The sequence below is a fragment of the Xyrauchen texanus genome, chromosome 43, assembly GCF_025860055.1.
Source record: "Xyrauchen texanus isolate HMW12.3.18 chromosome 43, RBS_HiC_50CHRs, whole genome shotgun sequence".
Lineage (NCBI taxonomy): Eukaryota > Metazoa > Chordata > Actinopteri > Cypriniformes > Catostomidae > Xyrauchen > Xyrauchen texanus.
In genome coordinates this window covers 25,268,722-25,292,636 of record NC_068318.1, presented here as the reverse complement: position 1 = coordinate 25,292,636, position 23,915 = coordinate 25,268,722, and the positions used below count along the sequence as shown (strand labels likewise).

Genomic DNA, 23,915 nt, shown 5'->3' with positions numbered 1-23,915 from the left:
ACTTTCATAAGCAAATATATTAATTGCTCTTAGCGTTTGAGTATAGGCGTGACTGACTTGAGATAGTCCAAATGTAAAAGCACATCTAAACTGCACGTGATGTCTGCGACTAGTTCAATTTTCGTGCATTAATGTTTATCATCAAGCAAGCAAATGCATTTGACATTTTATGGTTACGGCTATTAGTTAGCCACGGCGCTGGATCTGGGGAGGAGAGGAGCTCGAGTAATTTTGGCTTGCAGGGATGCTGTCACGCTCACCCAGAAGTTGAGAGGTGATCTCAGTTAGCGGTGAATATTAGTGGTTGTCCTCTAGGTGGTGCTAGACGGCCAGAAAATACTTCATAAGCAACAATGAAATATCAGGGCGTTTCCATTTTTTTTTAAGGGGGTATTCATGCACTGACTGACCGTATAATAATCAAATCTATTAATTTAACGGATTAGTATCTGACAGACAAAAAAAAAAAAAAGACAAACTACAGCTGAAACTGCACGTACTATAAAAATATCTTCCGTCTACTGTTACAGAAACACAGCTTATTTTTTTCAGATTTTCTTAGTTTACTGGCATACTCCAACTACAGGGGAAAAACATTTCTAATGAATTTATCTTGTAAAATGACACTTTTTTTGGCTTCTGAAGAACAACACTAATAATATAGAAACCTGACAATATTACTTCATATCTGACCTGAATTTTGATGACATGAAAACTCTCTCAAAAGCAAGACTTAAAACCAAAATGCATAAATGGGCTGCTCAAAAAAAGAAAAACAACAACATACAATATGGCTAACTTACCAAGTTGTTGCAGCATAATAAACTGGGACAGGAGAATGTATTTCAACTTTAAAGAAATTACACATGTGACATTTAAGATTACATTACAGCAGATACCACAAAAAGAAAACGAGTACATTTACCTAGAACAAAATACTGTTAACAAAAACTAAATCTAAAGTTGAGTGTAGTCTCCTGACATTTAAAATGGCTAAAAACATTTGAATATTCATTCAAATAATGTCTTGGTCAACATCTGACATATTAGACTGACTCGGCAACTAAAATCCAGACCATAGAGAAAGTTACAGGTAAGCTAAAACTGTAATATGCATCTAAACTTGTTGGCCCTACAATTAATTCTTAAAATTAGAGCATTTATGATAAGTATATATAATCATATATACAAATTCACAAGTCTAAAAATCATACTGAAATTGCCACTTTTCCCTTTCAAGTCTTATTCTGCTCTTTGTGAGGCAGGTTTTGTACACGCATTCCACAGATAGTGAACAGTAATTAATTTGTTCCATTTTTTTTGAATTGCCCTAAAAAACTGAGCAGAAGGTACGAAACCATATTTATTCCACAAAGTCCAACATGCACCAAGTCTATTTTGCAGATATGATCTGTGTTTTAACAGGATCTAGTGTATGGATCCATGTCTGGCTGCGTCAATCCAACAAAATCTGCCTCTAGGGTGGTGCTCACACCAGTGTAATTTCCACCTCTTCTCTCTTCTGCACTTGACCTTGTGCCTGCTGTTTTGGTGGAGGAGGGGCAGCTCGTATCTGCAGAAGACAACAAACATACATAAGATCTTACAAGTAACTGGACCACATTGGCATGTAGTGTTAAGCTTTAAGGGCAGAGTGGCCTTACAGGTCTTATGGTGCCTGCTGGGGATCTGGATGATGGGGTGTGTGCTTGGCCTGTGGAGGACACAACAGATGGAAACCCCTGGTTAGACTTGGTAATGTGATTCTGTCCTGTCTCTAGCTCTCAAACATCTGCAGAATGCTTAAAGAGCCGTTCAGAGCGAACACGTTCTTGTGCTACAAAAAAGCTAGATGCAGTGCAACAAATAAAACAGAAGGCAAGTATCTCTAGATGGGTTTTTAAAAGTTTTTAATACAGTGAAAACAACAGTAAACTGGTTTGAGAGGGCTGAAGTTTACAGTTCATTCTGGTCTGTTGCATTCTACATACTCTCAAGCTAAACCCCACAAGTGTTTGAACTGTGTGCATCTGCATAGGAGCAGGCGTCTAAATGCACATCTTGCTATGAGTTTGTGACTTTAGGGTAGGACTGAAACTGCACATACTATAAAAATATCTTCCTTCTACAGTTACGGAAAAACACAAAAGCTTTTTTTTTTATTTTTTTATTTTTTTCTAACAGCATTTACTGGCATACTCTGCCACTCATACTCCGATTTAGCAAAGACAACATTTTAGGGTGTGCAAAATTTACAAGATAAATTCATAAGAAATGTTTTTGCTTCTGAAGATGTTCTTAGCAGCTTTTGAAAATCACTGATAATATAGAAATCTGAAATCTGACAACACTGAACACTTTACACATCATCATGGGAAATTAGGTCAAAAGACACAAAAACAGTAAAATTAACTGCAAACCTCTGAAGTTTGATGACATGAAATGTCAAATAGAACAAATCGTTCTGCAGAAATTGTCAGGATTACTGCAAATTTGCAATTCATCCTGTAGCATTTTCATTTATAAGGGTTTACTGTTTATTTGAGGGTTTACAGTCATATACAGGGTTTGCTGTTGAGTTTACTGTAATTTGGTAGGGTTTACTATAATGCTACAAGGCTTACTATACGGTTTACGGTCATAAACAGGGTTTTCTGTTATTTGTAGGGTTTAGTGTAGAGTTTACTGTAATTTGGTAGGGTTTACTGTAAAGCTGAAGGGTTTACTGTAGGGGTTCAATCATACAGTAGGTTTTACTGTTATTTTTAGGGTTTACTGTATGGTTTACAGTCATACACAGGGTTTTATTGTTACTTGTAGGGTTTACTGTACAGCTGAAGGTTTTACTGTAAAGTTTATAGTCATACACAAGGGTGTACTGTAATTTGATAGGGTTTACAGTCATACACTGGGTTTGCTATTATCTGTAGGGTTTACTGTAGAGTTTAATTAAATTTGGTAGGGTTACTTTTATGTTGACAGTCATAGAGCAGGGTTTACTGCAGGGTTTACAGTCACCCTGTAGGGTCTGCCATAGTGTTGTAAGTCTTACTGTGGTTTGAGACATTGGGAGGTTCTGGGGTTTGGTAGCCATTTAAAGTGTGTTTTCTGGTTAGGGGGGTCAGTGAGTGGGTCACCAGGCTGCTACAGAATTTAAACTGGTTCACAGGACAGGGTGGATAATCCTGAACTGATGGAGACACCTGCTGGTAAAAAGCGGGTGATACAGTGATCATAAAAAATTAAATCAAATCTTTAACAATTGATTCTTATATATATATATATATATATATATATATATATATATATATATATATATATATGAATTAAACATATTTTACACGGAGATTTGTGTGTATGTAAACCTGCACGTTCATGCTCATATGTGCTTGTGGTGCTTGTGGTCCCTCTGGTCCATACAGATCCTCCACTAACACTGCAGGAAAAACGCCCACTGCACCATTGAACTCGCCCTCCCAGAAGCCATCATCTTCCTGGTTGTGTTTGCTGAGGATTCGAATCACAGCTCCCTCTGGGAAGGATAACTCGTCCTCTGTCTGAGCCTCATAGCCATAAAGAGCCCTGGCTAAGTTTATAGCTGTGCAGGAGAGGAAGGAACTATTTTAGGCACACTGCATTTGTGTGTTGCACTGCTGTGAAAAAAAATTCAAAATGACCAATCTATCTTTCATTCATCATTAAATAGATTGTGTGTGCTAGTGGTCTCACTAATGGCATGACAGTTCGGGCTGCTCTGGGTGGTTAGTGTCTCAATTTCTGGCTCATGTTCTACAGAGGTGCTGGAGGTGTGTGACTGGGCGTCCGGGCTGGAGAGAGACTGGAGCATGCTCAGTAGGGAGCTGGATGTTGGGAGCTGCAGGTATTTCTCCGGCACATATCCCACCTGCCCTGCTCTATTCCTAGCCTGAAAAACAGAAACTTAATGATAAATGCCAAATTAACATTTAAAGTGGCACATAGCTGTGTGTGTGTGTGTGTGTTTGTGTGTGTGTGTGTGTGTGTGTGTGTGTGTGTACTGGGTTATGTTTACCTTAACCCAGTCCTCCATGTCCCCATCATCAATAAGCTCCAGTATCTCCTGTTCCTGGATTGTGAGCTCATCAGGCTGGGATGCCTGTTGGAAGTAAAGAAAGGGCGAAGGTGCGACTTACAGTGCATTTATTACAGGGACAATCCCCCCGGAGCAACCTGGAGTTAAGTGTCTTGCTCAAGGACACAATGGTGGTGGCTGTGGGGATCGAACCAGCGACCTTCTGCTTACCAGTTCAGCTTAACCTTTTTACTTCTCCTTCCTGCCCAGTAGGTGGCGATATGCACGAAGAATACAAATTGTCAAAAACAAAACAATAAGAATGTGAAAGTGAAGGCGGAGGTTTATAGTAAGATAGGACTTAAATAATGATCTGTTTCTAACCCACACCTATCACCTGTGGTTAAAGCATTGTCTGGGATGGATGGATGGTGATTAAATGACGAGAATTTTCATTTTTGGGTGAACTATTCCTTTAAGACCTCTCGCACTATAATCAAACAGGGTAATGATGATGAAAACAATGGATGAACAGTAAACAGAGGGTAAAAAAGTCCGGGCCAGTATTTTATACAGGATTTGGCAACCAGAGTGGGCAACGACTCACCACCCCACCCACCCTGAACTTAGTCATTACACCTTGCTAAACAATAACAAAATTATTTTTACCAAAATATATATATATATATATATATATATATATATATATATATATATATAGATAGCTTTACCTGATAAGTGTAGAGCACAGAGCAGGTGACGGGGTAGTTCCTGTGAGTGCTGGAGGGGCTGGAACTGCTATCATCTAGTGTCTCCGTGTCCTCATCCTCATCTCGGTCAAAATCTACAGCATGCTTTAGACATAAACACATAAAAATTGCTCCTGAAATACAATTGTATTTGGCAGGATCACAGTCATTGTCAACTCATAAATAAGTAACAAATACAACAATGGAGTAAATCTGGCTTCGAGTATGAAAGTTAGTTTAGACGTACAGAGAAGGAAGCATCATGTGTATTGTTAAGGGTGGCCCATCTCTCGTTCTCTAGTTCCTCCATCACTTGGTTCATTGCGCTTTCCAGCCAGACCTCTACAGCCACACCAACATCTCTGAGCAGGTTCAGACGAGCATCTGCCATCACTTTTAGTGTCTACAATACGAGTGAACTCATCAACATCCTGTCCTATAGCAACACATCTCGTCTTTTCTGAATATACTGGGCATGCAACTATTTTAGCAATACTTGAAACAGTAAAAGCTATTATTTAGTCAAATTTTGACACATACCTGTGACTAAATATGCCACCTTTTTCTATAACACAGGTAGTGGACATCGTCAGACCAGCAGAGAGCGTGTGATGCCTCTAATCCAGAACTGTAATCTTTACCTCTGATTTACGAATGCATTCTCTCGCATCGTCCATTTTCAGTTCCAGCTCGTTGTTGTTCTGGTCTCGTTGATGTGACTCTTCATACTCCGACAGCATCTAGAAACCAATCGCACAACATTACACAAACGTTAGATGTGGTCTACCTATCTGTTCATAAAAACAGCATTCCAAGACTACTGAATCTGATACACAACCTTAGAACATTACACTGTTTGTATCAGTTCACCTATTTGGGTTTGCAATGCTTGATCCTAATTTGGCTTCTTATTAACTATTTTCATTGGCGGCGCAAAAGTAATCAATTAGCTGCCCATATTGTGTCTGAAGCATTAGCTGCTCAATATTAACTTAATAGAACTGTTATAAAACTGTATAAAAGCAATATTACACTCAAAACTGTTGTATCGAATATCAGAAGACCTGTGTTGTCTGTGGCCTCGTGGAACAATACATTCCAAATAAATACAGTGTAAAGGGAAAGTTCACCCCCCCCCCCCCAAAATAAATCCTCTCATCATTTACTCACCCTCATGCCATCCCAGATGTCTATGACTTTCTTTCTTCTGCTGAACACAAACAAAGACTTTTAGTAGTAAAAATAAGAGTATCCCATCTCTGTACATCCATTCAAAGCACGTGAAGAGTGGCCAGAACTTTGAAGGTCCAAAAAACATATAAAGGAAGCATAAAAGTAATCTATACGTCTTCAGTGGTTAAATCCATGTTTTCAGATATGATATGATAGGTGTGGGTGAGAAACAGATCAATATTTAATATATTTTCACTTGAAATATCCACTTTCACGTTCTTCTTTTGTTTATGTTGATTCACATTCTTCAGACATATCGCCACCTACTGGCAGGGAGGAGAATTTATAGTAAAAAATAACGTAATATTGATCTGTTTCTCACCCACACCTATCATATCACTTCAGAAAACATGGATTAAACCACTGGAGTCCTATGGATTACTTTAATTATGCCTTTATGTGCTTTTAGGAGATTCAAAGTTTTGGTCACCATTCTACAGCTAAGACAGTTTCCTAAAAATCTTCATTTGTGTTCAGCAGAAGTCGTCATTCACATCTGGGATGGCATGAGAGTGAGTAGATGACAGAATTTTTTCATTTTTGGGTGAATTGTAATTATAATATATTATATTAATATAATACATTCGCAGTAAATGCTCTCTCCTACCCTTTGTGTGAGGATAATGTTCTTGTGCTCTTTGGCCACGCGTGTGGCCCATTTCCGTGCTTCCTTATTCAGACTGTGTTCTTCAGCTGTGCCACTGTCTTTCAGTAGCTCATTGACCTGAGAGAGAGAGAGACAGAGAGAGACCAACGTTGACTAACACACCACCCACAGATCCTTTTTTCTACACATGAAACTACCTTTAGTTCCTTCTGCTACAGCTTTTGATCACCTCTCAGTCCAAATGTGTAAATAAATGTAACAGCATGTAAAAAAAACAGGAACAACATTAATCTCACAAAATCAGAAACCTTGAAAAAACAGGACTCTTAAAATATTATGTCAGTAAATATTAACAGACAAAATATTTTTAAAGTGCTTTAAGCTCTTGAAGAATGCTGCATTGAGATTCAGGTTTACAGAACAGCTACTGTTCTCCAAACACTGAATGTTTTGACTGTTGCTGGAGGAAAGGGTTTTAGTGAAATACATACAGTATGACTCTATAACTTAAGTACCACATCGTCTCAATGGATCCATCTGAGAGTGGGAAAACACATATGTAGTCATTAAAAATGAACAAATATTACAAATTAAATTCACCTTTTAGCATTCTGCATTCAGAGTTTGCCATGGTTTGTATTATAATTGTTAAATCAAGATAAAATACTCTAAATGTTTCTAAATAAAGATACACTATTTAGTCTTTTCAAAGCTTTAGATATTAAGGGATGAGGGAATGGGAGGTGTTTGCGAGTGGTGTGGGCAGGTTCACTTCTCAATGCTTTCTATTTATAGGGCGCCCTGCTTCCTGACTGCACTGACGCCCAGTTTACCCCCGTCCTTCCGCCCCATCAGAGCAGAGGGCTGCATCCATAATGTTTTCGTTAGGAACAGACTAACGCTTGTTTGACGAGACAAAAACAAAAAGAGGGGTAGCAAACAAATGAACCACTGTGACAGCGCAAGGAGTGCAAGGAGAAATGTGGGCAGCAGGAGGCACTGTTGCATGGTCAATGAATCCATATTAAATCTGATATTAAAATCTGAGAACAATTTTCCTCTTTTTAAGACTGATTTCACTCTAAAATGGACAAATGAGAGAATAATCATCTTTAAAAGGTGAAGTGTATAATTTTGGCTCAATTTCAGCAAAAATAATGACCGTTTTCAAACAAGTTTCCCAAACATTCCCCGTTTTCCATTGGTTAACAAACATACTGTCCCAACCAGAGAAATGAATGATTATGCTATCCTGTGAACTTAATAAATAATCCACAATAAATGCCCGATCAGTTCATATTCTCCTGTCTATAAGCATGCCATGCAAAGTGAGGAGTTCTTAGTGTTTGTTAGAGATGGCAGAGGTGCATCTCTCTTTTTCTGCGCAACCCTTTCGTAGGTTCTTCTGTTTGGATGCAACTTACTGAATCATGTTCACAGGGCTGGTACTGGAAGGGAGTGGCTTTCTGAAACACCGGGTTCTCCAGAATGAAAATCTGCTGGTAAATATCCTGTGTCACCTACAGAGGGCCAACACAGAAAATGCACAAGGACAGTTAATTTAATGTAATCTAATGTCAAATTTAATTGTGACTAAAGCACAACCAATACAATAACCTGTCACCTGGAGGAATGGTAGACCACAAGATCAGGTAATTCATGAATAGTAATTTGTGAGTGTGTGCATGTGTGTGGTAACCTGACTCTGTAGCAGAGATATTAAACCTGAGACATAGTCCCATTAACTGAATGGAAACACTGTGAAAATCATCAAATTACACAGATCCACAAACAGACCTAAACATTTACTGATGGTGACAACACATACTAAAGACCCAGTTTGTTACTTTTGAAACTAAACTGGCTCTTTTCTGTTTTAAACATTTATAATAACAAACTGCAATTTTGCATTGCTAATTTCAACAGTCTTGAGTTTTTTTCCAGTTACAACCAACTTAGACCATCTAACATAAGGTGAAGATCTCATTCCTAGGAACAGTTTCAGACTCTCCAGAGTAGGTAAAAGTTCTCTTTAAGCTCAGTATTAACTGCTTGAGCAGGGATTTGATCCAATAACCCTCCAGTGGCAGATTATATTACCTGCTCTACACTCAGCCACTGTGGCTCATGTGTGTTTTTCCATAGCAGTGTAAACTCAAGAGTATGTGTGTAACTCACCCCACTGGACGTCTCCAGCAAGCACTGGAAAGTGTCCTGAATGCTTTGTGACGTCTCGAGCTCCGTCTGACACAGTGAGATCAGAAAACTCTGTACATGATCGTAGAAACTGCCGTCTAGAACCTGGACTCCGAAAGAGAGCACTTATTTTATTTTTCAAAGATTTTGGTTTCTAACTGAAAAGTATAACAAAACTTAATAGTCAAAACAGTCTCACCTTGATGGAGTTGATCAGATCTGTCTCATAGTAACGGTCCAGATGAGCATTAGCTGCTGCCAGTGTGAGCAGATAATCATTCCTTGCTTGAGTGGCTTTGGACTTCCATTCATTCTTCTTGGCTTTTAGCTGAAATCCACAGGAAACATGTACATATGTGTTCATTTAGACACCAATATTTATTAGTAGATATCAGAGAGAGTTAGAGTCTTGATCTTGTGGTCTTGGTCTTCAGACTTTTTGAGATCACAAGAGGGTGGCCTTGGTCCGGGTTTAAAAAGTCTTGGTCTAGATTTGGGTCTCGGCATATGGTCTCAGACAAGAACACAGTCTACATCCAGGGAAATAAATGTGATAAGTACCTGGATGACTAATTGGTGCAATATATTTCAAACCATGACTCTGAAAACTGCATTGGCAAGCGACATTATGCTGTAATAAATTCAGCATTTTCTTATTTATTTTAAAGCTACACTATGTAACTTTTGGCCCTCTAGCAGTTAAAAATAAAACTGCATGTACCTTTTGAAATAAATTACATTATAAAAGTTAGGCAATGTTCATTAACATTAGACATAATGATTGCTAGTCTGATAAGGTCAAACGTTTTAAAGTTTTTATAACTGCAGGATATTCTGGCCAAATAGACCACGGTAGTAACTCATTTATATATTGTCATTGTAACCATACAATGGTCAGCATCATTTCAAGACTCACATGTCCTTGGCAAGCCCAGGACTAAAGGATTTATTTATATAAATGATTGCCGTTATAAAAAATAATATACACGTGTGATAGCAAGTGAAATGTTCTGCACCGATTATGTCTAATTATTGTATTTCACTACACAATTTAATTTCAATTACACAACTATACATAAACCATATCAATGAAATATCTTACATGGTTTGGAAGATGGATTTTTGTTGTACTCTCTCATTAATAACATTTTGTTGTTTTTTAACAAAAAAGTGAGTGTATAACAGGTCCAGGTCTTGGTTTAGGTCTTGGTCAGCATCTGGGGCTTAAGCAGCATAGTCTGGGTATTTTTTGTGCCTAGTCCTAGTCTTGGTCTTAAACGAATGGTATTAGACATATGCTCCTTTTAAAGTCATCTTTTCTCTCTTACCTTCACACTTGCTCGCTTTAAACTGGAGCGAGACTGAAACAGGCTGAGTTTTGACCTTGGGTTGCATACGCCAACAGGATGAAGAGAAGATGGATAAGAGGATAAGTACAAAAATAAGTGTGAAGATCACACAGAGAATGATGGAGCAACAATGGTTGATTCTCATGAAACTTGTGAAGACAATATCCTGGTCCTATTTTAATACAAAATCCAAATAAACAGAGATAAGATAAGATAAGGGATATTATTTTGCATATAATCAATGAAACTCACAATTAGGGCCAATAAGATGTTTTACATTATGACATTATTTTAATGACAGTTACACAAACTTATCCCCAAATTCTCAAAAGCACAATGCAAAAAGATGGTCGTTATAATATTCTCATTTACCGCATTGTGATATATTATTTAAACTGTAAAGTATTTATACATCATAGTAGTACTTCCATGGGTACTGCCTTTTATGTTAACTGATTTTAATGTAATAAAAACAGTTAAAAAAAAAAAAAAGTACTGTCACGGTAATGAGAATCATCAATGAAAACTATGGGAATAGGTAATGAGTAAAAAGGAGGGTACAGTGTCTTTAAGTATCCTGAAAACAATTTCACAATGCAAAATAGCTCAATGGTCCTAAATATAGGCTTTATTTTCTTTATGCAAAATATACTTTCATTTTTTTTTATTGATTTGGGTTTACATATGGCCAAGACATTTTCTTGACAGGTCTCATGAGAATCATCCCAATGCATATGAATCTAAATGAAAATCTTTATGTAAAACATCAACATTACATTTTAAAACGGAACAATACACTATAAACTTCTGCATGTTGAATTCCGGGGCAGTTGATGTGTCTTTGTTTACATGTGATAGGTTAGTGAATGCTTCAGTGAACATACTTGGCATCCATATCAGCTTTCTCTTTCACAGTCTGTGCTGTCTGTTCCGCCTCCAGGTAGGTCTTTCTGGTCTTCGTCAGGTCTCTGATTGTGACCTGCAGATCGGCTTGAGCTCTCGCCAGCTGTTCACAGCACTGACAGTGAGAGAAGACAGATAAATAAACACTGTCATGTACAATCAAAAATGTTGCCTTGCCCTCCAGCTTAAGTACAGGGAATGTTTTGATATGCGATCTGTTTACCCTCTTCAGCTGCAGGTCTTTCTGCACTCTGAGAGTCTTAATGGGTTCTGAGATCTGGCTTCTGTAGTGCTCACATCCATTGACACGAGACTGGCTCACTTTCATCACACCCTTCAAGTAGGACCTCCATATGCCCCAAACCTTTCTGTACACACAGACATACTCTTCTTTTCATGGCTGTTAATCACATGAGGAAAACTCAACCGATAATCAGACTAATACAAACCCTCCTTTTCCCTGGGGCCATTACTCTTGCTCTTTGCTCTCACCTACAGTTTCTCAACCTATTCTAAACTTCATATTTGCTCCTACCAGAAGTCTTTAAACCTATTCTAAACCTTTCTTTTAGTCCTGCTCTAAACCTACTTTATGACCTCTCCTGGAGTTACTGAGTCTCTAGATCTGTTCTAAACATCATCTCTCCTTTTTCCAGACATCGATAGTCTAAACCTCATCCTTCCTAAAGTCTCTAGACCCTGTCTAATACTCAAACCTGATATTTCCTGGACTTGGTCTAATCCTTAAATCAGCTTTTTCCCACCCAGAGTCCTTAAACCCAGTCTAAACCTCATAATTGCTCTTTCTGAACATCAATTGAACTTGGTTTAAACCTTAAATCTGCTCTTTCCCAGAATCCTTACACCCAGTTTAAATCTCATCTCTCCTCTTTCCTGGTGTCCTTAGACTAGGTCTAAACCTTAAGTCTGCTCTTTCATAGAGTCCTTAGATCCAGACTAAACCTCATATCTCCTTTTTTCTGGCATCTTTAGCCTTGGTTTAAACCTTAAATCTGCTCTGTCCCAGAGACCTTAGACCCAGTCTAAACCTCATCTCTCCTCTTTCATGACATCAATAGACTCAGTAAAAACCTTAAATCTGCTCTGTCCTAGAGTCCTTAGACCAAGTCTAAACCAAATTTCTCCTCTTTCCTGACATCGATAGTCTAAACCTCATCATCCCTAAAGTCTCTAGACCCTGTCTAATATTCAAACCTGATATTTCCTGGAGTAACTGATCTCAAAAACTGACCTCTTATCCTGAAGTAACTTTTAAAATGTTCCAAACCTAATCTTTAGTCCTGCTCTAATCCTAATTTATATTCTTTTCTGGAGTCTTTAAACCTGATTTAGACCTCATCTCTCCTCTTTCCTGAAGTCTTTACACCCTGTCTAAACCTAAAATATTTTCCATCCTTGAGTCCTTAGACACAGTCTAAACCTCATTTCTCCTCGTACCTGACATCTTTAGACTAGGTCTAAACCTCAACTCTGCTCTTTCCTGAAGTTTTTGAATCCAATGACCTCTTAACCTGACCCCTAATCCTGGAATATCTCTAAATCGGTTCAAAACCTAATCTCTGCTTGTACCTGATGTCTCTAGGCATGTTCTAAACCTGATCTCTGCTTTTACCTGGAGTCTCGCAGATCTTCTGAAGGGGCCCCTGACCACTCCCGCTTCAAATACTGAGAGGCAAGCTTATGCAGAGCCTACAAACAAGGAAATAAGAGGTAAGTCAACATACCTCAAACAATTTGATTTGACATTAAACAGAGATTTGATTCAGAATATGTGAATAAAAATGACCTAAAAGAAATATAAAAACCTAATTGTGAGAGAAGAAAACAAACTATTTATTCTATCATTCAAAATTAGTGCAAACATAGAATTTTGAGTACACAACTGATTGCTTGTACAAAAAAAAAAAAAAAACTTCTAGATCAAGTCCCACAAAAAAATTAGCAAATATTAGTTGACAGATCCCGAAATGTCATGCAAAACATTTTAGCAAAATATCCAATCAACAAAAGTCTCACACTGAAAAAAAGTTTACTATTTGAAAGGCAAATTTACTATCTGGTACCTTTACCTCTTCCTGGTCAAATATTTTCATTGCCACTGTGTCCAGTGCCATTATACATATTATTAAACAGACAATTACATGTCTAAAAAAGACACCAGAAATTTCTAAATGGACAGACAATGACCAGCATCAACACAGGACAGCGTTTACTGATACATTTCCTGTCTCACAGACCACAAGCTGGCATTGTCAAAGAAGATGAGTTGCCTGATTGACTCAATAACCCTGAGGAAGATCTTCTCTTCACGAGCCAATCATTACGCAGCAGCCCTGCAGGTGCACAAACTTAAGATCCAACAAATAATCTTTCTTTCTTTCTTTCTCTCTCTCTCTCTCTCTCACACACACACACACACACACACACACACACACACACACAGAGACTGAATGCCATTCAGACAGCTGGACTCTCCTCTTGCCAAGTGATCACTCAGATCTTTTTACAATCACGAAAAAGACTGTAAATATATAAACTCTTTATCAATGATGCATTTGTATATCTGTTTATGTGATTTGATTTTTATTGTGCTAGATTAAAGGGAAAGTCTGCCCAAAAATCAATTACTCACCCTCTTGTTGTTCCAAGCCTGTCTGACTTTCTATTAGCTTATATTCATCTCACAGAACAGAAATCCCCATGTCCTCAAAAAATAAACATACTGTCAAATCACATAAACAGATATACAAATGCATCATTGAACAGAGGGAACAACTTACCTGTGAGTAATCTTTCTCTATTAGTGATTTCTTCTGGCTGTATGCCCTGGATGAGACATAGACACACACACACACACACACACACACACACACACACACACACACACACACACACACACACAGTGCACAGTTATACTCACATAAATTAACCTTTACATAAATTGAAACTGCATTATATTAGACACTGAGATTCAGCCACAGGTGCAGATTTTAAGCAGTATAGAGTACACAGTTTGGCCGTCATGTCTGTGTGGGCAAGCATTTGTACAGTATATACATTGATTTATATTGAGTATTTGTATTAAGTGTGTTTATGCACACATTCAGGCTCACACATATGGTCACAGAATATGCACAAAGCAGTTCTGCATATATATATATCAAATATCATATAATAATATCAAATAATACAGATTATGGCGTTCTTTCTCCCCAGGTTGTTTAAAAAGAAATGCTGAAAAGAGTAAAAAGACTAATAAACTTAAGCAGTCATGTGTACCTCAGATCTTCCAGAAAGTCCCAGTCTGTCTGGTGTTTGAGCTGTAGTCGGTTCAGCTGCTCTGTATGAGTGTGTTTCACCTCTTGTGTGACTTTAACCTGCAACACACACAAAAAACATGACCTCTGCAAAATCCACTCTAACCCACATCACTTAAACCTGAAAGATAAATCTATCTATCTATCTATCTATCTATCTATCTATCTATGACAGACGGACGGCCGGAGACAGACAGACAGACAGATAGACAGACAGACAGACAGATAGACAGACAGACAGACAGACAGACAGATAGACAGACAGACAGACAGACACTGACATGGGCAGAGAGAATCGTAACAAAAAGAGATTGTCAAATAAAGATCAGGTTGACTCACCTTTCTTGGGGGAGGTTGCATGTTTAGATGTTAATAAACAGGAGGAAACTGTAAATTCACCCGCAAAACCCAAACATATCGGTGGAACGGAGAAGTTTAGTGCGGAATACTCTTTAGGAAAAAGGACAACTGAACTCTGAAGGTTGAAATACCTCCAGACCTTCCGCCAGCAGCAAAAACACATAAACGGAACTTTTTATTTATGAGTCGTGAGAAATTCAGTGGAGCGGATTATAGCAGAACAGCGTCCTCTAGTGGCCAAGCAATGAAACACAATTACAGTTTTTCTCTCGGAACTCAAAACAACAAACACAGTTCATCTGTTTTCACAAATGTTCCAGGTTGTTTACAAATGTCTGGAAACTCTATACAAATATGCCCTTGTTTTTCACAGGTTTAACCATGTTCTCATTCAGAAAGCACAAAAACTTAAAATTGCTCACTCAAAGCATCGAAGCCTGAGCTCACATTTCTGAACTCAGTAGCAAAATTGTTCATACACCTCTCAGAATTCCAGTCAGAATAATTAAAATGTCCACAGGTGATTACGTGCTTTGAAAAATGTATTCAATCAATGTTTGGAGAGATGGACAGCAGACAGGCAGAGGGGAAGAGGAAGATGAAGGGGCAGAAGAACATTTGTTCCTGGTGATATATTTATATTCACCCTTATGCCATCCCAGATGTGTATGACTTTTTTCTTCAGCAGATTCAAATTAAGATTTTTTTAGAAGAATGTTTCAGCTCTTTTGGTTCATACAACGCACGTGAATGGATGGTAATAATTTGAAGCTTTAAAAATCACAGAAGTCAGCATAAAATAATCTATATGACTCCAGTGGATAAATTAATGTATCCAGAAGTGGTTTGATAGGTGTGGGTGAGAAACAGATAAATATTTAAGTCAAATTTTACTAACAATTCTCCTCCCTGCTCAGTCTGCCTCTACTTTAACGTTCACATTCTTCTTCTTGTGCTTTTGGTGATTCACATTATCCATGCATGTCACCCCCTACTGGGCAGGAAGAAGAATTTCTATCAAAAATGTACATCTGTTTCTCACCCACACCTTTCATATTGCTTCAGAAAATATGGATTTAACCACTGGAGTCATATGGGTTACTTTTATACTGCCTTTATGTGGTTTTTGGAGCTTCAAAATTTTGGCACCCATTTACTTATATTGTATTATTTACTTGTAATGTGGACCTACAGAGCTGAGATATTCTTCTAAAAATCTTATTTTGTGTTCTGCAGAAGAAAGAAATTCATACGCATCTGTGATTTCATGAGGGTGAGTAAATAATGAGAACATTTACATTTTTGGGTGAACTATGTCCTTAAGCTATCCAAGATGTTTATGACTTTCCTTCTTCAGCAGAACCGAAATGACGAAATGTATAAGGATGTCATGAATTTAAAATATCCAGCATCTTAAATAATGGTCCAGAAGCAGGAACGATAATATAAACAGTAATGCAATTCAATAGGTTCAGCAGTCTCAAACATAGGACCTAAGGATATACATTAAACACAGGATTTCACGTTCTCTTCGCACTCAATTACAGTAGGTGGCGGTATGCACCTATTCAGTTGGTTCGCGACCCGCCAGTAGACCCACCGTAGAAGAAGAAGTAGTTCTCGTGGTCAACGTGTTGAATGCAGGCGAAATGGGCAAGAGTAAAGACCTGAGTGATTTTGATAAGGGCCAAATTGTTATGGCCAGACGACTGGATACGAGCATCTCTGAAACGGCAAGGCTTGTGGGGTGCTCCCGTTCAGCGGTGGTGAATATTCACCGACAGTGGTCCGAGAAGGGACAAACCACAAACCGGCGACAGGGTGTTGGGCGCCCAAGGCTTATCGATGAGCAAGGGCAACAGATGCTATCCCTTCTTGTCCCAACCGACAGAAGGTGTACTGTGGCTCAAGTCACAGAAATATTTAATGATGGGTACGGAAAGAATGTGTCACAACACACAGTGCATCGCACCCTGCTGCGAATGGGGCTGCGTAGGCGCGCAGTATCAGCCGAAGAGAAGCAGCCAATTGAGAAGGCAGCCAAGCTGAAGGAGAACGAGAAGGTAATAAACGATACTACTCCCAATCAGCTTCATACTTCTTTATTGCCCCCAAAATGGTCAACAGATATATTATTATATAAAGAAACGTGCTTAAAGGGTTCTCTCATTATTTACTCACTCTTATGCCATCCTAGATGTCTGACTTCTGCAGAACACAAACGAAGATTTTTATAAGAATATCTCAGCTCTGTAGGTCCTTAAAATGAAAGCTCCAATATCCATATGAGGGCATCATAAATGTACTCTGACTCTGGTGGTTAATTTAATATCTTCTGAAGTGATATGATAGGTGTGGGTAAGAAACAGATCTATATTTAAGTCCTTTTTCCTTAACTTTAACTTTCTCCTGTTTTGGTGATTCACATTTGTCATGCTTATTGCCCCGAACTGGGCAAGGAGAAGTTATGACAAAAAAATACTCAATTTATTATAATTTTTTTTCTCACCCACACCTATCATATCATGTCTGAACATGTGGATTTAACCACTGGAGTCATATGGATTACTTTTATGCTCCCTTTATGCAGATTGTGGATTCACATGCATTGAGAGGATTTACAGAGCTGAAATATTCTTCTAAAAATCTTAATTTGTGTTGTGCAGAAGAAAGTCAAACATATCTGGGATACCAGGAGGTATCATGAGAGAATTTTTATTTTTGGGTTTGGGTCAAATTATCCCTTTAATGATCCAAACGTGTTCTTACAGGACATCGTGGGAGTGGAAGTGGGAGGTGGTGCAGCTAAAGCCTCTGCCAAGCCAGACGAGGTTAATCATAAAGATGACGATGAGGATGTTGACGAGGAAGAAGAGGAGGATGACAAGTAGATAAATTACATTTAGAGCTTAGCTTGTTGACTATAAATATTTAACACCCTGTATACTTTTACTGAGGTCATGGAATGGGTAAATATGATCATTAAAATAAATAAGGCTGTGTATATATGTTTTTAAGCTGTACAGTTAAATTTTTCTTCCTTTTTTGTATAGTTAACACTACAAAAGTGTCATCTGTGTTTGTCCAAATGCCCAAACCCTTAATTTTGTTCTTATTTTAATTTCTCAAAGATGGTTCCAACACCACTACACTGTAAATAAACACAAAATACTTATTTTTGTAAGTTGATATTAACACTATTAAATCCAAGTCAAATCAAAGACTCAAGTGTATGCATTGTTTTCTAATTATAATTTTTCCATTGCCTCAAAAATAATACCTGAGTACAGCAACAAGCATATTTCATGTATATTTCATCTGTAGATGAAAATTAAAAGTCCATAAATTTTACTTGTTAGAATATTGGGTTACTCCTTAAAAAAGGAACTTAATTAAAATGTACTTCTTAAGGAAAGTAAAGCGTTATTTTTGTGTTACTTTTTTCCGCACAGACACTTTCTCTTCTGCTATGCATTGCATACAAGAGACATTACAGGTCATGCTAGCTACTATACAACACTCATGTCAAAATATCATAGTAAATAAACAGATATTTATTAAGTAGGTCTTCACTTCATATTTATAAAAAAGAATAAATGACACGAATATGCATTTTGTTTTCCCATCAACATGGCAGGCAATATGAATAATGAAGAATAACCACTGTCTTCCCTAAAGCAGCACTAAAGTCCAGCACTTGAACCTTCATCATATGCGGTGCCCATCGACAATGCCAATGAGTCAATTTAAGATGTTTTTCAAAAGTTAGGATAAAATTCAGTGGGGAAAGCTAGTCTAATGTTTTCAAGAAATAAGTCTGATGAATAAATGAATATTTTTCACTTAAGTCATCTCAGTGCATGCTTGTTTTGAGTTAATCCACGGTGAGTACAGATGCCACAACTTCAAAGGCGCCTACTTATACTTGTTTATTATAAAACAAAATTGTTGAATCTTTTTAGAAACTAAGACGTTTTCTCTGCATACACAATCAATGTAGAATGTTGTTTGGAGCCTCTGATCCAGAGTCAGCTTTTCAAATCCCAGTCTCCTAGTTACAGGGAGCTCAAACACGGAGCAGTTTGGCTGCATAAGTTAGTGAATTGAGCGAGTATTTCACCTTGTGCATCATGTTGTGGCCAGTGGAAGACTAGTCTTATAATTGCTCTGGTCAACCGAATGTTGATCTCATATTACACTAAAACACAAAATGCACGTTAGCAAGTTGATTGACAGATGATGTCTGTATCTAAAAGGTGATTGGCTCTTTTTCTTGTAAGGTGGGACTTGCTTTCTACAGCCAATGACTGTTGAGTGCTAGAGCTTCTTGGATGGGCGTTCCAATGTCTCCCATTCATTTAAATAGAAGTGACTCGTCTCTCTATGCTAAATAGTCTCTGGGAACAACAATGCCAATCATGCCCTACGTCTCCTCCCCGAAGTATGCACACTTTCACTCCTGATTTCTTGCAATATAGGGACAGTAAAGGTGTACTAAAACATTGTGCTACTTTATTTAAATATAACTCAGATATTATGGTCTACAATAAATAATAGTGTTACTTTAGTCTTTACTCAAAAAGTAATCTGATTACGTAATGTGCGTTACTTTTATCACGTTACCCCCACAATTGGTAAACAACATGGGGGTCGTGATGGCACGGATATGCCCCTTTAAGAGCGAGTGCTCGCTAAAAGCATGTCACTCACACACCACTTCAGATTTTAAATTCATTTTGATTTGGATCTACCCAAAAATTTGCTGAGTGTCGCTGTTTGACAGTGTCTTTAGAAATATGACTGCTATACACATTATTTCAGATCACATTTCGTAATATTTTATTTATGTACAATTGTTTATTTATCTCTCCCGAATTTTCTCTACTTCGAGAAATCGCAACTCGTACAATATGACCAATCTAGTACCTCTCAGGTTTCTAAATGCTCCCAAATGTGAGATTAAGGTGAGTGTGTGGGCTTGAGTACACATAGATTAACCACTTAGTAATTTACAAAAACAGGAGGTAGACTTGAGAAAAAGCGGAAAGACTGAGAATGTTCCACACTCACACAAACAGTAGAATCTCTGTTATATGTGATTACTGCTCAGGTGAAGCTTTACTCGTCCTGTTTAAGGGATTAAAGACGGAGTCATCAAACTATGCCAGCGCTACACAACCCCCTCCAACAGCCAAGACCTCTTAAAGTCACAATCAGCACTGTCTGTCTCTCACAAACAAACTCTGCCGTCACATCCTACAAACACCACAACATCAAGAATATCGCTGTTGTTATTGGAGCACGTTGACTGATCAGGCCCAATGGCTCTGCTCAAATCTGGCTGGCTCTGGAGACAGTGTAAGTAGTGTACATCTTTATTTATTGATCGATAGAGTATTCTAACCTATAAAGGTTACAACTGGGAAATGCAAGTCCTTGAAGGTTTTGCTGGTAGAATTCTGCTAATTCATCTCATTCAAATTGTAAACAAACTGATGTTGCTTTAGACCATATGTGTGAGACAGATCTGGCTGTAGGCCTGAATTATTCCAGAAAAAAACAAGGTCTAATGTTTTAAATTACAGTTAAATTGTCCAAATTAGACAAACCGAGGTAGTATAATTAATACTGCATTACAAATGGGCATATAATATGACCATTCATTTGTCAATGCTGACTTTTTTTTTTCAATTTCAAAGCTTTTTTTAACCATATGTTTCTACTGAAAGGCATTTTGATTGAACACTAAAAGAGAGAAAGAAAACCGGTTAAAGATAACAAGGTTATTTAAAGGGAGGTACGCTGAACACATTACATCACATAAGCCGAACAAACATAGAGAGGAGCTGATACCACAATTACTGCTTTCTGTTTTACTTAGTAAAGTTGTGCAGAATGAAATACTAAGGCAAATATTCACATATTGATCAGGAGAGCAGCCTGAAATATACTGTAATACAGAAGTGAATCAAGCAGCAGCTTGGTTGTGCATTTAATTTAATAAAGGACAAAAGCTGTTCTAGAAGGTTTGTTATGAAACTCAAGGCCTGACACTGTTTGAAATAATCCTCTTATGGTCAGTGTTATATAGTACAGCTGAGAGGGACTCCAGGCTGTTCTGCACCCACCTATCAAGACCCCCATAGTGAACTCTAAATCTTGATTCTTTATTAACTGTATTGATAATTTGATATATTATTTACCTTTTTAAATGGTTGATATTTATTTTATTAAATATTTAAATGTGAATTTCGCACATATTGAAAATTAAGTACGGCATTTGTATGATGGCATTAAAAAGGCTGTATAAAAAAATGGGAAATTTCCACGTTTGGTGGTAAAATATGCTAGAACAATTGTAAAGAACAAACACCACCTTTTGAGTAGTCCAAAAAAACAGTTAGGTGCATATAGGCTACAAAAAAATCCAAATAGGGAGTATATACAAGAAGCCTGCACACTATTGTGGCTTTCTACATTCTCTTGTGGTAATATATAAAAAAAGTCTCAGCAACTCTACCCACACAAACACAATGGACTAGGATCAAATATTGTTTAAAAAAAAAAAAAAAAAAAACGGTTAAAGACTTGAAAAAAGGCAACCTTATGTGCTCAATCCAACAAGGTAATCAAACGTATTATGGGTTTGCACATATGATTAGCACTCTTAATGCCCCTCATGACATCACTAAAGCCAATTTTGATAATCTGAATCTCACTTTGCCATTTCAATTCACAGCTTCAGTCCTCAAACGCTGGAAGCTGAACTGGTGTGATATCTGGATAGATGGGAGCTTTGTGTTTTATAAATGTGAAAACAGAAGGGACTATGAGACCAGAGTGAGTCTGAAGACCACCTGTGTGAATGTGAAGTCTGGACTGGAGTGTGCAGGTGGGCATTCACTTCTCCAGCTGACTCTAAATTCAGATTCATTACTTCACTGCCATTATGAACTTGAAATCCAAACGGCGTTCTTGATTGTGCCATTCATTGTCTGGTCTTGAACTATAAAACGTTATATTATCCAGTAAAGCTGTCTCACCTTGTTGTAGAAATACTTTAACCTTGCTTTACTAGTTGTTAGGATGCTGTAAGTTAAGATTATGTTTCTGTAAGCAGGTGTATGTCCACCTGAGAGTCATCCCAGAGAGAATCTGCTGGTGGTATATCTGAAGGATGGTTCTCTGTTGAGACTGTGTGCAAACAGTGAAGATGAAGCACTGTGAGTCTCCTAACTTAACCCCTCCTAAATTGAATGAAGGCTCACCTACTCTTCTCTTATGCGTTTCTATTCTATTGTCTTTTTAGGGCTTGGAAACTCACACTCCTGGAAGCAAAAAGAAATCCTGTGAGTGTTTTTTATTGATATGGCATGATGGTTTTCTATATTTATTGTGAGAGAATTTAATTTGCTTTGGGATTATTTTCTATTCAATATACATGTCTTTTCCCTCATGTAGGTCTTTACTTACAATCCCTATGACGATACCTATCAGACTGTTCCAATTGATAGCCATAATGCAGTTTACATCATGCCAGGATCAGGTTGTGAGGGTAATTACAGTATATAAACACTTCATACATTTTTAGAAAGCATCATAATAGTGTCAATTTGCCAATTTGTGGTTTCTTTCATATATGTGTACATATTCTGTACTGTATGTGTATACAATATCACTTGAATTATAAGCCACACAAAAAGGGAAAGTTCGCTTTTTGGCACAATCATGCAGATCTGAGAAATCTTCATCTCTTAAATTAATTTTCAGCAAAGTTTTCCACACGCACAATAACATTTTTCCTGGGATGTACCTTTAAATGTGGCTTACTTTTCTACAGGGACTCAGCATGTGTGGGTGCAAAGGGACACATATGATGACAGTTTTGGAGAGCAGATCGCATTGGGTCTCTTGGCTGGAATGACCGCAGGTGCTGCAATGCGTTCACTTCTATGGATGCCCTTCTGGTTCTGCTGAGGACCAATCAGACAACAGGATGACCACTAGAGTATCAGCAGCTCCAGCAAGCTGAGAGAGTAGACTGGAAAAGTCAGCTCAGTGATAGCAAAGGCTGCGAGGATCAATTGGTCAATCGCTGTGTAAAAGAGGGAGTTGAGTAAAATGCATAGATTCTGGCTGCTTCGCTACATTATATATGCTATAAATGAGAAAACAGTCCTGTGCAGTTCCACAGTTACCAGGTCAGGACAGTTAAAAACAAAGATTTCTCTCACTTTTTGTAATCTCTAATTGGTGAGATTTGGATGCTTCTTTGCTCTCAAGAGGAAATAAATCTCATGGAAAAAGAGATGGTGTTGTCGACAAATTACAAAATGCCTAATTAATCTGCACACAACTGTCTCTAGACTCTCTACAAAGACAGACTGCTCATTTTTGCTGCTATAATTTTGTGTATTATGTTCATATAGTGCTTCCCAAATATGTTCTGTGTTTTTGCAGATAATTAAAATCCATGTGCTAGGTGATTCTTAACAATACAAATGATTTCTGAATTATAATGAATTCCTGAATCTTAAATATATTATTGTCTTTAGCATGAGGTTTAAGAGGGACCAAACCTTTGATTGCACTTCAAAACAACTCTCCAAAAGATCCCAGGACTCCTCTTTAGCCTGTTTTGTGTATCAAAAATGTTTTACATAAATTCATTATGGAACACTATGTTTTGACAAGTCTTCAAAATGCTTTAACATGATAGTTAATCAAAAATGAAAATTCTCTCATCATTTACGCACTCCCATGCCATCCAAGATGTGTATGTCTGTCTTTTTTCTGCAGAACACAAAGATTTTTAGAAGAATATTTCAGATCTGTAGGTAAATACAATGCAAGTGAATGATGACCAAAACTTTGATGCTCACATCCATACGAATCCAGTGATTTAATCCATGTCTTCTGAAGTAATCCACTCGGTTTTGGGTGATAACAGACTATTTTCTAACTATCAGCAGTTTCCTCTGCAGTCATAATTTAAAGCTTGATTACACCTCATGCATCACTTCATTAGAATGCAATGGCAAGATGAACAGTGTAAAAATAGTTATATTTTGTTCTTTGCTCAACAAAAATTAATTAGATCACTACAAAAAACATGGATTCAAACACTGG

General features: G+C 37.7%; 2 protein-coding genes across 2 annotated transcripts; one reads left to right on the top strand and one right to left on the bottom strand.

Moving 5' to 3' along the window:
• Positions 1 to 827: 827 nt before the first annotated feature.
• LOC127636051 (F-BAR and double SH3 domains protein 2-like) lies at positions 828 to 14,914 on the bottom strand. The gene is made up of 20 exons (XM_052116420.1): positions 14,766 to 14,914; positions 14,389 to 14,486; positions 13,890 to 13,935; positions 12,722 to 12,798; positions 11,312 to 11,456; positions 11,070 to 11,203; positions 10,165 to 10,219; positions 9,036 to 9,164; positions 8,819 to 8,941; positions 8,065 to 8,160; positions 6,641 to 6,757; positions 5,442 to 5,540; positions 5,048 to 5,203; positions 4,783 to 4,905; positions 4,052 to 4,135; positions 3,730 to 3,925; positions 3,366 to 3,598; positions 3,053 to 3,203; positions 1,665 to 1,714; positions 828 to 1,573 (listed from the first exon to the last, which is right to left on the bottom strand). Exons 1-20 carry the CDS (start codon positions 14,784 to 14,786, stop codon positions 1,490 to 1,492), a joined length of 2,217 nt encoding a protein of 738 aa, XP_051972380.1. The 5' UTR covers positions 14,787 to 14,914; the 3' UTR covers positions 828 to 1,489.
• A 5,090-nt stretch (positions 14,915 to 20,004) lies between these two features.
• Positions 20,005 to 23,380, top strand: LOC127636157 (pleckstrin homology domain-containing family B member 1-like). The gene is made up of 6 exons (XM_052116577.1): positions 20,005 to 20,144; positions 21,526 to 21,678; positions 21,907 to 22,009; positions 22,096 to 22,135; positions 22,248 to 22,341; positions 22,627 to 23,380. Exons 1-6 carry the CDS (start codon positions 20,108 to 20,110, stop codon positions 22,761 to 22,763), a joined length of 564 nt encoding a protein of 187 aa, XP_051972537.1. The 5' UTR covers positions 20,005 to 20,107; the 3' UTR covers positions 22,764 to 23,380.
• The last annotated feature ends 535 nt before the right edge of the window (positions 23,381 to 23,915 follow it).

Excerpts from the sequence above, each read along its gene's own strand:
- LOC127636051 (XM_052116420.1), bottom strand. The coding sequence starts at position 14,786 with ATGCAACCTCCCCCAAGAAAG. Across the intron at positions 12,799-13,889 it reads TAGAGAAAGATTACTCACAG|GCTCTGCATAAGCTTGCCTC; the intron begins GTAAGTTGTTCC and ends CCTTGTTTGTAG. Across the intron at positions 8,942-9,035 it reads ATCTGATCAACTCCATCAAG|GTTCTAGACGGCAGTTTCTA; the intron begins GTGAGACTGTTT and ends TTCGGAGTCCAG.
- LOC127636157 (XM_052116577.1), top strand. The coding sequence starts at position 20,108 with ATGGCTCTGCTCAAATCTGGCTGGCTCTGGAGACAGT. Across the intron at positions 21,679-21,906 it reads GTCTGGACTGGAGTGTGCAG|GTGTATGTCCACCTGAGAGT; the intron begins GTGGGCATTCAC and ends TTCTGTAAGCAG. Across the intron at positions 22,342-22,626 it reads GCCAGGATCAGGTTGTGAGG|GGACTCAGCATGTGTGGGTG; the intron begins GTAATTACAGTA and ends ACTTTTCTACAG.